The sequence below is a fragment of the Solanum lycopersicum genome, chromosome 8, assembly GCF_036512215.1.
Source record: "Solanum lycopersicum chromosome 8, SLM_r2.1".
Taxonomy (NCBI): Eukaryota; Viridiplantae; Streptophyta; class Magnoliopsida; order Solanales; family Solanaceae; genus Solanum; species Solanum lycopersicum.
The window spans coordinates 8,413,954-8,429,396 of NC_090807.1; the positions used below are offsets into that span (position 1 = coordinate 8,413,954).

The following is a 15,443-nucleotide window of genomic DNA, read 5'->3' on the forward strand; positions in this document are numbered from 1 at the left end:
CATTTTGTTCGACTGAAAAGTTATGTAAACTTTTGGTATTCTTGCGTTAGTAGGGTTATATTCGTCAAATTACACCTTGTGTTAAATTTTCCTTGAGGAGAGTGTGTGACCTTATCATGACAAACAATTGTGAACGCAATGAGTATTTTATTAAGTTAAAAGGAGAATTTAAAATATGACATGCTTTTTAAACTGACTAAAAATAAAAGTATCCCACATTAGTTTTGAGAGGGGGAGAGGGAGTATGACTTAAAATCTTGCTAATATTGCTAGATTTGCTCATTAGATTTCATCTTGGCCATGCATGAAATTTGTGTGAATCCAATTCTAGATTTCACCTATCTTGTCACTCAAACTTGTCCTTTTGAAATATGCTTTATAATTGTTTCATTTCTAACCCCCCACACAACTTTCTTGATGGTGGAACTCCCACCACTACAGCCATTTAGTCATTTACATCACCATTTCCTTTCCTTTCCCTCCTCTATTCTTCCTTGTCTAAGAAACTCTTCTCTACAAACTACATTAAGTTAGTGGCATGTCTGCCATTTTGAGAACCATCTTCACCCAATAACAATCTTGTTACTTTTTTTGTTCAAAAACTACTCAACAAATTAATATGTATTCCCCACTAGGTTGTCGACAGAGAAGATTTTTCACGATCACTAACACGAGTCGTGGTTGCTGCAAATCCGCTTTCACTCCTAAGTCTCCTAACTAGTATTTTAGCTTCAAATACTACAATTTACAATTCTTTTTTTTCCCTTTTCCTTTATGTTAATACCTATACATAAGTTACATAATCACTTTCCACAAGTTTCAAAGCATATCAAAAGAATCATTCTTCCAAGAAAAGATGAGGCTGACTAAACTTGCAATATAGTCAACAACTTCACTTTCATCATCTATATATAAGGCTCTTCAAAAGGGACTTTACCATCAATATATAGAGTAGTTTCTTTTAAACTAAACTCTAGTACTATAGCATCCAAGAAACTTCAAAATTTCAAAACCCCACCAACAAAAAGAACATCAATGTCATTTTCTTATGCCAAATTCTCTGGTTTCTTCTCTAGTGATCTCCTTCCTTCTCTTGGAACCAAAACCAACCATGAAACAAAGCTTCGAAAATATATCATTTCCCCTTTGGATCTTCGTTACAGGTAATAATTTAATAGACCTTTTAACTCCGTCTCATATCACTAGAAGTTCAACAAATACTAAGTACTTGTTGAAATTAAATCTTGAATCCGTCTCTCAACTCTGACTATTTTGTCCATCTTTTGTAGGGCTTGGGAGATGTTTCTACTATTACTTGTCATCTACACGGCGTGGATTACACCTTTCGAGTTTGCATTTCTGATATACAAAATAGATGCCTTGGTCATCTTTGACAACATTGTCAACTGCTTCTTTGCTATTGACATTTTCCTTAACTTCTTCATGGCTTATCTTGATAAAGAATCTTATATTCTTGTTGATGATCCTAAAAAGATAGCAATAAGGTAAAATTATGTAACATTAAAAGATTCTCTCTCTTTTTCTTCTCTATCTCAAAGTTATAGAAGAACCAAGATTTATATTTCTAACATATGAAATTTTCTACATGATTAATTAACAGGTACTTATCAACCTGGTTCATATTTGATGTTTGTTCCACTGTACCATTTCATGATTTCCTTTTTATTGATCACAAAGAGGGCGGCGTTGGATTTAAGTTGCTCAGTATGCTCAGACTTTGGCGTCTTAGAAGAGTCAGTGCCCTGTTTGCAAGGTTCCCAAGCACATTACATATTTTACATCAATATTGTAAAAATTATTTACACTGTCAATATATATAAGTTATAGTATTTTCCTAATTCAGGCTTGAGAAGGACATCCGTTTTAACTATTTCTGGACACGATATGCAAAACTGATATCTGTAAGTCACGATTCATTTAAGATGATATATCGATAATTTTGGTGTTTCGTCACTAAGAAAATGCATTTCTTTTTGTTTGTTTGTTTGATTTTTTCAGGTAACTTTGTTTGCTGTGCATTGTGCTGGATGTTTTAACTATGTGATTGCAGATAGATATCCTGATACTAAAAGAACATGGATTGGTGCAGCAAATCCCAATTTCAAAGAAGATAGCCTGTGGGATAGATATATAACTTCATTATATTGGTCTATTGTGACACTAACAACAACTGGTTATGGAGATTTACACGCTGAGAACACAAGAGAAATGCTCTTTGACATATTTTACATGTTGTTCAACTTGGGATTGACATCTTACATCATTGGTAATATGACAAATCTTGTAGTTCACTGGACCGGCTACACAAGAAACTTCGTATACTCTCTTTTCTCCGTCTCTCTTAAACATATTTATAAACGTACTGATCGTGTAAGAGATATTGAACTTCATGATTTTTGTTGTGTCAGAGGGATAATGTAGAAGCAGCTCAAGAATTTGCTAAAAGGAATCAGTTGTCACCAAGGATACAAGATCAGGTTTTGTCTCATATATGTCTTAAGTTCAAAACTGAATCATTGCAACAAAAAGAGACCATGAATGTTCTGCCAAAAGCTATAAGATCAAGCATTGCACATTACCTGTTTTTACCAGTAGTTCAAAATGTCAGTCTGTTCCGAGGCGTTTCCAGGGACCTGCTTTTCCAACTGGTAATTTCTTGTTCTACATTGCTATGATCCCCTTTTCACTTGACGTGTACAGCGTATGTTCAATGGTTTATTTCCTTCTTTCAAGGTTCCTGAAATGGAAGCTGAATACTACCCTCCCAAGGAAGATGTGATTTTACAGAATGAGTCTCAAACAGATTTTTACATAGTAGTCTCAGGAGCATTGGTAAGTTAATATGTTGGGAACCATTACTTGAACACATCGAATTTGTTGTTCGTGTTATTAATCAGTTATGCATACTATTGCAGGATCTTCTAGTAGATATCGATGGACGTGAACAAGTAAGTATAAGACATTCAACGATCATTATATCATTTTCAAACACATTAGCCTTAACTTATATTTTCTGAAATCTGTTCACAAACAGATCATTGGGAAGGCTGTTGCTGGAGAATCATTTGGAGAAATAGGTGTTTTACTTGGAAGGCCACAACCATATGCTGTTAGAACAACTGAAATTTCTCAAATTTTATGTCTGAGTAGGAAAACATTTCTGAACATTCTTCGCGACAATCAAGAAGATGAACGGATTATAATGAGAAATCTTGTTCAGGTATGTATACAAGGATATGATCACAAATTGCGCGATACACAACTATAATGAGAAAAGTCGTAATATACACTTAACTTTCTTTGAACCTTCTTCTTTTTGATAAATAGAACCTGCAAGGATTTGGAGGCTTTGATAACATGGACGAGGAAAGTGATCCAAGTTCTCATGTTTCTAAGCAAGATACGCCAACCAACCCTAGCGACCTGATTAGTATAAATATCCAAACTTTAGAAGCTAGAACCAAGAGACAAGTTGAAAATGAAGGTGAAAGTTGCGGACATAAACGCCAGACAGTTCTTGATCATTCTGTAGTTCCCAAGGGGCATATTGAAATGGCTCCGAGTCTACCAGAAAGAAGGTGGGAAGAAGATCAACTTGACACAGGACGTGTAGGAAACAAAAGTATCCATGAGGTCCCCTTCTGTTCTAATTCAGGTAATAGAAGTCAAACTGGTGCAAAGGGGGGAAAATCTATCAAGAAGAGAGTTACTATTCACATGAGAAACAACATCAACTCATTGCAAGAGCAGAATGGGAAGCTAATAATATTACCCGATACACTAGAAGAGCTATTCAGAATGGCAGGTGAGTTTTGTGAAAACTATTAAAAATTCCAAACTCTTATACGATCTTACTAAACGAGCAAATCATAACTCATAACAAGGTACCAGAATATCCTAAATCTCATATCTCCACGTTTTTTAACAAATAAATATTTGCAATTACGTGCTATTACAGACTTCCAAATACACATAATTTTACAAAAGATTCACTATCAACAATAGTAATAACTAATTATTCTCTTAATATAATCCATCTATATCATACTAACAATCTCTTCATGTCGACATGTGTCATATAAACTTATAGGTCAAATTTTACGCCTATAAAATTTGAAATCCCACTTAAATTTGATAACTTTGTTTAATTGCAGGTCAAAGATTTGGGGAGTACAATCTGAAGAAAGTTGTAAATGCAGAAGATGTAGAAATAGATGAGATAGATGTCATTAGAGATGGAGATCACTTGTTCTTTCTTTCAACTGATTGCTCATGTGTAGAAACTAGTACAATGTGACATCATAATTCACTATGTTGTTTTTTGCACATCTAGTGTCTACCAAGAATTTCAAACCAAAAAAATTGTATGTTGTTCCATTGAAAACTGAACAACATATTGATGCCAAGGTGGCACATAAATAATCTCAGTGGCAGTCTATGATATGTGACTATTTGATTCTCTGTTAGCTTCGCGAGTGAATAGAGAGGCGAATTTCAACAGACCCTTGGCTTTAGCAAAGAATATCAAAAATCTTGTAAAACAAATACAATAGCGAAGCTATACCAAAGCAATTAAGAACAGAACAAGTAGCAATGAACAAAATACGCTAACTACAGCACAGGACACAACGAGTTGTATTAAAATCAAGATTTAGATAGTTGGAGAGTAATAATAAGCATAACGGGTGATAAATAATAAGGGAACTATACAACGTCTGACTGCCTACGTATATTCTACCCTAATTCTCTACTCAAATCTTCCTATCTAGGATCAATCATCGGTAAGTTGTAGGTATGTCGTCAATCTCTCCATTTTCTTGGATTATTGACCACAAATACTTGAAACTATTTTTCTTAGAGATGGCTAGTGCATCAATCTTTACTTCCACATGTACCACCTGAGTTGCGTTATGTTTTAATTTTGCTCAACTTGAACCCTTTAGATTACAGGGTATGTTTCCAAACCTTTGGTCTTTCGTTGCAAGTCTCGTCAACCAAAACTATTTATGCGTACCTCTTCTTAGATATGCCGTATCAGTTTATCTATCACCAAGGTAACTAGAAACAGGTAAAGAGTTTATCCCTGCCCCATCATGACTAGAAAGTGCTTGAGTCTTCTTCTCCAACTATCATCATCACTCGTGTCTTGACTCCATTGTGCATATCCTTACGTTCTAATTGTAAACTAGTCGTACATATTTAGCCTCCAAACATCTCTATAGAAACCTTCCCGGTGATAGATACACTCTTCCTTTTACTCATTTCATTACCCTCTCTCAAACTTCCATTATGTCGCTTGATAAACCTCTTCAACTTGATACTACTTATCCAAATGGCTTCTTAATAAAATATATATGTGTATATATATATATTCCAGGGTATGTTTACATGCAACTCTTATGGGTAAATTTACATGCAACTCTTATATATTTGAATGATGATTGATGAAATAAATTTGTATTTCATGTAACGATAAAAGAACCCAAAAGGTTGAAATCGAAGAACCAATCCATTATATTTTGTTTATTATTACATTTAGCAAATGATGCGAATTATCTTAAAATAAAACCCAGCTCAAACACTAACATAAACACTCATACAAGTAGGTAGGGATAAAATCATGTATACTGGTACTTTGGTAGTCCCTCACAAAAGAGGCACACCAATTTAGTGAAATTATTGTTTTGTTGGATAAAAGCTGGATCCAAATGCACTTTCAAGAAATTGATCCAACATTTGTGGAAAAAATTAAATGCTTCAAAATGTAAAAAGAAAAAATCCAACGTATGAAACATTTTATCTACCACAAACATGTTTCAAACTAAGACTCCATCATGTCCTTACGAAACAAAATAACATTAAAACGTAATTTTACTGCAATCTTAAGCCCGTAGCCAAATAATCTTATCCCATTATACAGAATTTTGTCAAGCAACATAAAGGGTTTGAGCTTTGTCCTTGAAGGAAAATGGAACTCAAAGCTAACAATATATCATGCTTGAAGGGGCAAAACAATTCACAAATTCTAGAACAATTGAAAGCAAACATTGCCCATAACAGAGAATTGGGTACAAGCATAACAAGAGCATTTTCTTCTTATAGGCGGCTGATAACATCTTCCACCTCAGAAGGGGAGTAGAGGTGATAAGTTGGTGATACCCTCGCAATATCAACATTATTGGGAGTCACCTGGAATCGAATGACATGTGATTTTCAATCAATAGCAGAAGTAGAGCATACAAATGATAATGAAGACACAGTGTCATGGAGATTACCTTTTCTTCCATCACTTGCTTCAGAATTGACAGCGCTATGGTTTCAGCCTCCTTGAGGGTAAGGTCCTGCAGAACAGCAAATAATTCATTTCAGATCGACTTTCAAAACCATATTATACCAATTACTTGGGGTCCAGAAATAGCTGATCTACTACTCCAGTCATAGTAAATTGTCAGTGATTTTTTTATCTTTATTCCGAGGGGACGGAGGTTTGGGATTAGCGAAGGTTAAGATCATAAAAATATCCAAATCCCGGAAGAATGAACAATGTACAAAGATATGACAGTTTAACTAGAAAATAAAAAATCAAACTTATATAACCTTGTTGAATTGCTCCTGAAGAGAGCTGTCAGCACCTTCTGAACCTGAACCAATGGCTTTTGCATTGCATTGCCAGAAAGTGCCAGAAGGATCAGTATAGTATCTGCATATAAAAAGGCCTATTGTTGTTAGTGGCAACAAGGTACCAGATGGCCACTAGGATGAATTTGAAGGATAACAGCAATTAGGATTTCAACTAATGGCTGCACCGCCAACTAGCTCAGTACGGCTATATTTCCTTCAAAGTATATGTACAATATACAGTAGCCCACTTAATTCTTGAAATAACATAAATTAATAGTTACAATTATCATGTTAGAAGGTTATACCATAATATTAAATAGCAAAGCTGTTTAGATCAGTATGACTATTTTTCCTTCAAAGTATATTGACAATATATAGCCCACTTAAATCTTGAAATAACATTGATGTAATAGTTACAATTTTCATGTTAGAAGGTTATACCAGAATATGAGAATTATATACCTACTTCAAGCATTAGAATTTTAGTATCATCATTGTTTGCTGGTTTCAGTTGTCTTGTGTTTCCCATGAAATAAATATAAATAAGGCAAGTCACATCCATGCCTAGAGTAACACAAGCTCATTATAAGTTGAGACAAGGAAAAGAAGAGGGAAACGTCACACCAAAGTGAAAAAAATTTCCCCTTTCAAAACCCAGTCAGGTTCACTAAATAAATTAAGAATTAAGATCAACTTAAGCTAATTAGTCGAGGAAGTTACATGAGAAAAGGAAAGAAAGAGAAAAAGAGGAAGCTCGGATCATAATCTTGTATGCAGATTATGAATAGCAAGAATTACTGGGGTAGAAACTGCAGCGCAACATGTCCACAGAAAGTTATTCCATGTTGGTAAGGGGTTGAACTAGCAGGCAACCAACTTTTGTATCAGCAGAAAAAATATGGGAATTTACTAATGCACAAACCATGAAGCAGCAGTCATGTACTCATGTTACAAAGAAATCACTAGCGTCTAGGACAAGCACAATATATCATTTCATTGATTTACAAGAGAAATAAGGCAAGTGATGTATATAGGTATAAATTGTGGTACTCAGGAATCTTGAGAGGTAGGAATGAAATAGGCATTAAGAGATAGGGGAACATCAGGAGCAAGAGGTAGATGTAAGGAGGGTGCATGACAAGATGATGGTTATTAAGCTAGTTGTTGGTGGGCTTACTTTTAACATAATTGGTGCTTACGCACCAGAAATGGACTTGAACAATAAGGTCAAAAAGCACTTTGGGAGAATTTGGATGAGATAATACAAGGTATCCCTTACACCAAGGAGATATTCTCATGATGAGATTTCAATGGCCACACTGAGACAACTTCAAGGGGCTATGATGATGTGCATGGATCTTGGTTTTGGGGGTAGAAACCAATGTTTTGAACGGCGAACGAGTCTGCCTTGCCACAAGGCGAGGCAAGCGGCGAGGCACTCACATCTTTTAAAGTCGGCACCAATTAATATCTAAAGATTAAAATACTAAATTGCATATATAAATAATCAAATTCTCATTACATATTACCCAATATTTCAATTCAAAAACTGAAAATAGGTAGTTCATACTAAAAGTCTAGAACTTGAATTTGAAAAAAAACAGAACAAAAGTCAAAAACAGTGGGAAAATAACAGAGGTAGAACTAAGAGAAAATAACAGAGGTAGAGGTAGAAGTAACTCTGAAGTCTGAAGAAGAAGAAATGAAGGAGAAAAGAAGAAATACGTATTAGTTGGACATTGGAGTCGCCTGGAAAAGTCTGGCAGTCACCAGATAAGTCTAGTCGAGTAGACTTGTTGGAGTCGCAGTCCAAGAGTGCAACTGTGCAAATTCAAAAGAAAACCCTAAAATTACCTTCTAACTTTTAAACCTTAAATTGGTCAGTTTTTTAAGAAAATACAAAAGGCGACATGTTTCTTGCCTCTCGCCTTTGTCACCATTGTATCCATGGCATCGCCTTTTGAATATCGCCTCACCACAAAGCTAAAAGGTGATGAAGGGTCGCCTCGCCTTGCCTCTTGCTATTGGCGATTAGGTGATTGCCTGTCACAGCACTGGTAGAAACAACATAGGAGTTACACTCTTGGATTTTGCATGGTTTTTTTGATTTGGTGATAGCTAACTCGAGTTTCAGAATGAGGAGCAGTTGGTCATCTTTCGTAGTATGATGGCAGAGACTTTTAAGCGATTATCTACTCCTAAGAAATAGTGATAGAGGTCTATATTTCCATCATAGCTCTTTTCTACTCTATTATTCAAACTTGTTTTGGAAAAGAGGTGTTCTTTTTTTGACAAAGAACCAGTTTTGGTAAAACGCTTTGCTTGAGCCAAGGGTCTATTTGAAATCTACCCTACAAAGATAAGAAACTACATGAAACTAAGTGGACTATAGGACTCTGTAAAGACGAAGCAGTGGAACAACTCGGATATTTTTTCAAACTTGAGAAGCATGGAATATAAGATCATAAATAGGAGGCTTAATTGTATTTGGCTATTAAGCTGGCGGACCCAATTTTCATGGCCATGTTCCTCAAAATCGAAGGTACAGGAGAAAAAAAAAGTTGTATATTCACTTGCATTTTAAAGAAAATTCAGAACATGATAACAATCAAAAAAAGAACAAGATGAACAAACTGGTAGAGGATAGCATGCAGCTACACAGGATATGATCAAACACAAACAGAGAAGATATAGTATACAGCCATATTTTCCAACAATCACGTGGGACAAATACTTACAAGCTAGGACCATTCTCATCATGACCAGCAATGAGAAGTGATACTCCAAAAGGTCTGGACTGCAAGATACCAAAGATAATGCATTTAGGTGAGACTTGAATATTCCACTAGTTGAAATAGGAAAAACAAGGAACGTCAATCCATTCATGTGATGAGTTGAGTCAATTTAGTTCTAGATAGTGTGTTTGCTCCTTCAATAGGATTTAGATATTAGCTCACGTCATTACTGTTTAAAAGATTTTTCAAGAGAAGAAAAACAAAACAGAACACACTAGGTTAGCACAACAAAAATCTTCTATGCAATGAGCCAGATCCACACAAAAAAACAATTATTAACCAGGACATCCACTCAGATTATAGATAAATACCAGCCACATAAAATGAAACAGCTCAATTCAGTCAATGATTTACAATTTTTCCCCACTCAAGTAGCAACACGAACAAGAAAATCTAATGGTCTAACTATATTGGAGATCCTGAGATTTTAATCAAAATAAACCGGAATAACAAAATATTTTAACCACACATAGTTTTGGTCAAAATTAGACAGTAATGAATTGAGATTTTGAATGTTTTTTGCATGAAGGATGCTTGTGCCCAAGTAGCATAGAGAAACTGCTAAGTCAAAGAAAAGGTGCTAACCATAGACTCTTCATCACCCTCACCAAATCGCAGGGCCAAATCACACAGAGCTTGTGTTGTGGACTCAACAGTCATGGGCTCGCCGTAAGAGAATCTGTGATTCTATTAAAAAGAGGGAATAGATAAGCAGGCTTACTCAGTGAATTTTCAAATGCATAGTATGATTTAAAGTTGAACCCTTAGCTCACAATACCTGAGTTTCAACTCGTGCATGTTCAACCAGAGTCCTTGCATCAGCTATCAGTCCACTCATTGCACATCCAATATGCTCATCAATTTCCATAATTTTCTCCACACTGCTTGGCTCCTGTAAGATTAAGAATATCAAATTTGAGTCACGAATGATAAAAATACAGATAAACAGAGAGATTAGCAAAATAAAAAGTATTTCTTGTATTTTGAGAAAAAGTATGTATCCTATTTGGGATCCAGTAATTAACTCACAAAAAGTCATAACCAAGAAAAGCCATAAAGAAGTGCAAGAGGCAACAAATAGAAAAGTAATTCTTTAATTTCAGAACTCCTGATCTTGAAAAAGCTCAGCCTTTTCTTGTATTAACTTCAACACTACCTTTTTTTAGCTATTAGTATGTTTAAGGCACTTCCTAACATTCTACCTAGCACTAGATAGTGTGGTTTAGTTCTTTAAAGCGTATCATGTCACAAGAAAGTAGAGAATTCAAGTTTATACCTACAGGATGCCACCCTCTCAACCAAAAGAAGGCTTTGACCCCCCTATCTCCCATATTAGCTATTGTATAGATAATAGCACAGAGAAAATGACCATAAATGATAAATGCACCAACTGAGTATCAACTTCAATTCAAATTCAAGGCCACACTCATTTGTTGCGATTGATCAATTTACAAAGAATCAAAAGGATATAACTTACTATGCATTAGCCTCTCAAACAAGAGATCTTCAGCAACATAAATTCTCTCACAGCAAACAAGATCCTAAACATGCATTACTTCACGTTACATCAAAGAGCTCCTATAATCCCTAAATTTCAAAATACTCGAATTGTTCTTATAAAAAAAAGTGGGAATAGGTCCAAATTTGCCCCTGCACAACCCAAAATTATTCAATTTATTTCTCCATTACAGTTTTGTTCCTTTCACCCTTCCTTCTCTTTCTTTTTGACGATTGTGGTGTCCATGACCGCTCTCACACACTTCGACTAATTCCATAAGACACCTATCACCTCCTACCAGCAACATATACCAAATAATTATGTCCACCAAGGCTAGGACAGATGGAAAAATACCACCTAGTGTTTTATATTTGGTCCGTTCACCCTTGCCTTTGGCAAATTGTCTCATATCAACCCCATTGTAGTCCATGAAGGACTAAAAAAGTTCATAACACAATGAGTTGTCCGATAGACATAACCCAGTTACCATGATAATAACTGAAAATCAGAAACTCGTATTAAAGTTAAACAAAGAGCACAAACCAGAAGTGGAGAGGTAATTCGCTTCTCAACAGCAAGAACAACTCCTTCCTTGGTCTTTATCCCAATTGCCGTTGAACCCAACTTTAATAACCCACAAAAACAACAAAAATATTAACCTAAATAAACCATTTACATCATATAACTCCAGATGACAAATCCAGCTATAAAATTACCTTAATGGCTTCAATAGCATATTCAACTTGAAACAACCTTCCTTCGGGCGAGAAAGTGTTGACACCTCTATCATACTCGGTTCTTCAAAGACCCAAATGTCCAAAACACCGAGAAGTAAGATCTTCAAAGATTTGAAAACCAAAAAGGAACATAACTGTATAGAGAACAAACCCTAGATTAAGGCCAAAAATGCAGCTTACCTAGTGAGAAACATCTTCGATCTGATTCGTCACAGCTTTGAGAGTCCGGGATAGCTAAGAACTGACTGAGAATCGATTTGTTCTACTTGTTTTTAACTTGAGTGACAAGCCATTTCTGCAGAAATAGTGTATTTGGAGTGTTGCTTGCTTCGGTATTTCCGGGTCAGATTTTCTAACCCGGTTACATAGGAAGGGGGTGGGGAAATTTGGGCCCAAAATAAGGCTTTCCTAAGAGACACTTTAAAGAAGAGCAACTTTCACATTTCACATGTAACAAACATAAAATTCATAAAAAAAAATCTAAAATATAAATATTTAAGAGGGTTCATTATCAATACTTTTACTATTTAGTAAAAATATCAAAAATTTATTTTTGTTATGCATTTTTATGTTTTTGTTAATTATTTATTTATTAAATACAATTTTTATATAACAGATTGAAAATAAAAAGGAAGTAAATTATTATAAAAATAAACAAATACTAAAAAATTTCGTAAGTTACAATTTATCAAAATATACTTCCATCTCTTTCTTTTTCTTTCACCATGTTTTAAAAAATACACCTCTCACCATTATTTTAATAAAATTCAATATCCAATTTTCTTAATTTTTTTTGTTTCTAAACACTTTTATGTGGTAGTTTTTTGCAATCTGACATATTGAATTCAAAACAATGAAATAATACTAAGATAACACAACAACAAAATATCATAATAAATAAAACATCAATACGGTTATAACAACATATCGTAACGAACAAAAAAAACACAAAATAAAAAATATAAATGTGCACTTAATTTACTGAATATGTATCAATGTAAGAAATAAAAAACACATATGGTTACTAATATGTGGTACATTGACATAACTATCACAAAAAAAAAATACAAAATACATTAGATATATAAATATAATATACAATTCCAAGTCTATAGATACAAAAATACAATATACATATGAAATATAAAAATACATACTGACTAAAATAGTATTGAAATTCAATATATACTTCCAAATTTGTGAATACAAAAAACATCAAAAATATGAAATACAAAAATAAATACTAACTGTGGTACATTGACATAACTATCACACCAAAAAACAGAATACAAAATGAATTAAATATATGAAATACAATTCGAAATCTATGGATATAAAATACAATAAACTATGAAATACAAAAATACACACTGACTAAAACAACAATAAAATTCAATATACACTTCCAAATCTATGAATACAGAAAATATTAAAACTATGAAATACAAAAATAAATAGTAACTACAACTACATGAAAATTTCATACACACTTACAAATCTATTCGATAATAGTAAATACACAATCAAACTCATAAAATGTGTTACATTGACATGACTTACACAAAAAAAAACACAAAATACAATAAATATATGAAATACAAAAATACATACTAATTATAACAGTGAATATAAAAAACATTAAAATTATGAAAATACAAAAATAAATAATAATTATAACAAAATGAAAATTCCATGTACACTTACAAATCTATTTGATAATAGTAAATACACAATCAAACTCATAAAATGTGTTACATTGACATAACTAACACAAAAAAAAAAAGATGTTACATTGACATAACTAACACAAAAAAAGAACACAAAATACAATAAATATATGAAATACAAAGATAAATACTAACTATAACATAGTAAAAATTCCATATACAATTCCAAACGCATGGTAATATGTAATTTTTTGAATCTTAAAAATTACTAAACAAATTAAACTAAACATGTAAGACACAGAACATGCAAAAAAAATACCTCTTCTCCAACAGATTGGTCTTCTTCAACTTCATGGTTATGAATTTGTGTGGGATTTTGCACATCGGCGGATTCAGGCATATTTTCCTGTCGTATATCCTCCTTGAATTTAGAAGCGAAACCTACATTGTTGTTTAACTCTTGAGTGAAAAAAAATTAAATGATGAGAAATTAGAAGAACTTTGATTATTTTGTCAAATACCTTTAGTAACTCTCTTGAAAGTGTCCATTGAAGAGAGAATTATATGTATTCTTAAACCCTAAAAATGTTTTAAGAACAACAATAAAATAAAATAAAATAAAAATACTAAAATCAGTAAGTAAATAAATAAGGAATATGAAAAACATAATACCTAAATCAATGTTAATCTTCAAATCAAATCTTGCAACAAAATTAAATGAGCATAATAGAAAATATTAATATATTGAATCGGAAATCTGTGGACTTGATTTGGAAGAATGTTAGAGCGAGAAATTGAAAAGAAGTACAAGAAAAGAGAAAGAAGAAATAGGAAATTTGATTAGGAAGAAAGTTAGAGAGAGAAATTGATAAGCGTAAGAAAAGGGAGAGATATTAAAATGACATTAATATCTATCCAATTACATAAATATAGAAAATTGTGTAATCTATGAGAGAGAGAAAAGGATGTAAATAATGAGAGATAAAATATTAATAATATCAGAACAATTATTTATTTTTAAAATAATGACATTTTTGACATGTTTACTAATATTATTATAGTATGGATATTATCACTACATAAATTGATTTTTTTGACTAGTTAGCTAAATTATCCAAATTTATATTTGTATGTTATAACAAAGTTTGCATAATTGTGCTCCCTAACAAACTTATATATGTATAATTCGTTATACATATGCAATTGAATCGAATTGTATAAAATGAAAAAGACACATATTATATACAACTTGAATTATATAAAATAAGAAAGCGAGAAATGCAGAATTGAATTGTGTAAAACGAGAAAGAGAGAAATTATATACAATTTAAATTTGTATAAAACGAGAAAGAGATAAAGGCAAAAAGAGACTTGTGCAGGGAATATACAATTGAATCGAATTGTACAAAACGAGAAAGAGAGAAACTATATACAATTTGAATTTGTATAAAACGAGAAAGGCAAAAAAATCTTGGGCAGGAAATATTTGTATTGTATAATTATAAGTGTATAGGATGAAAATATACGTATTTGCATGTGTTTATACAATTTTCTCTCGCTTTATACAATTAGAAACACAATTTATACAATTATATTGTATAAAGCGAGAGAGACAAGAGATAGGAATAAGTGAGCGAGAGGGGGAGAGTAGCGAGCGAGAATATGAGAGAGAGAGACTGACAAACAATTTGCTATGGAACACAAATAAATCAAATGGTAGTTACTATATTTATTTTATACTATTCATTTGTCATTCTATACAATTATCCTTTTAAAAAATGGAACTTACATTTTGTAAATAAAAAATATTTACCATTTATATCAATAATATTTTTTCACTTGATTACTTTTAATTCATATTACAAAGAAAAATTTATTATTCACATATAATACAAGTTTTATTAATGGATAATACATTTATCACAAATTTTAATACATTTATAATGCAATGTATACAAACAAGCATAATATATTTTTAAAAACAGTTATAATACATATATATTGCATAGTTAATTCATTTTTAATATATATTACAAATTTAACATAGTATTGCTATAAATGGTAATAAATAAATGAAAATATTACTAAAATCAGTAGTTATTTA

General features: G+C 32.7%; 2 protein-coding genes across 2 annotated transcripts; one reads left to right on the forward strand and one right to left on the reverse strand.

Annotated features, from left to right (window-relative positions):
- Window positions 1-407: 407 nt before the first annotated feature.
- LOC101266436 (potassium channel KAT3) lies at window positions 408-4,443 on the forward strand. The gene is made up of 11 exons (XM_004244754.5): window positions 408-1,163; window positions 1,290-1,505; window positions 1,622-1,774; window positions 1,865-1,922; window positions 2,020-2,337; window positions 2,430-2,669; window positions 2,755-2,853; window positions 2,937-2,969; window positions 3,056-3,241; window positions 3,349-3,826; window positions 4,176-4,443. Exons 1-11 carry the CDS (start codon window positions 1,036-1,038, stop codon window positions 4,316-4,318), a joined length of 2,052 nt encoding a protein of 683 aa, XP_004244802.1. The 5' UTR covers window positions 408-1,035; the 3' UTR covers window positions 4,319-4,443.
- Window positions 4,444-5,858: 1,415 nt separating this feature from the next.
- LOC101266742 (proteasome subunit alpha type-5) lies at window positions 5,859-12,091 on the reverse strand. Its single transcript, XM_004244755.5, has 9 exons — window positions 11,853-12,091; window positions 11,652-11,733; window positions 11,479-11,559; window positions 10,216-10,329; window positions 10,023-10,124; window positions 9,381-9,439; window positions 6,619-6,721; window positions 6,297-6,362; window positions 5,859-6,210 (listed from the first exon to the last, which is right to left on the reverse strand). Exons 1-9 carry the CDS (start codon window positions 11,864-11,866, stop codon window positions 6,118-6,120), a joined length of 714 nt encoding a protein of 237 aa, XP_004244803.1. The 5' UTR covers window positions 11,867-12,091; the 3' UTR covers window positions 5,859-6,117.
- Window positions 12,092-15,443: the final 3,352 nt, after the last annotated feature.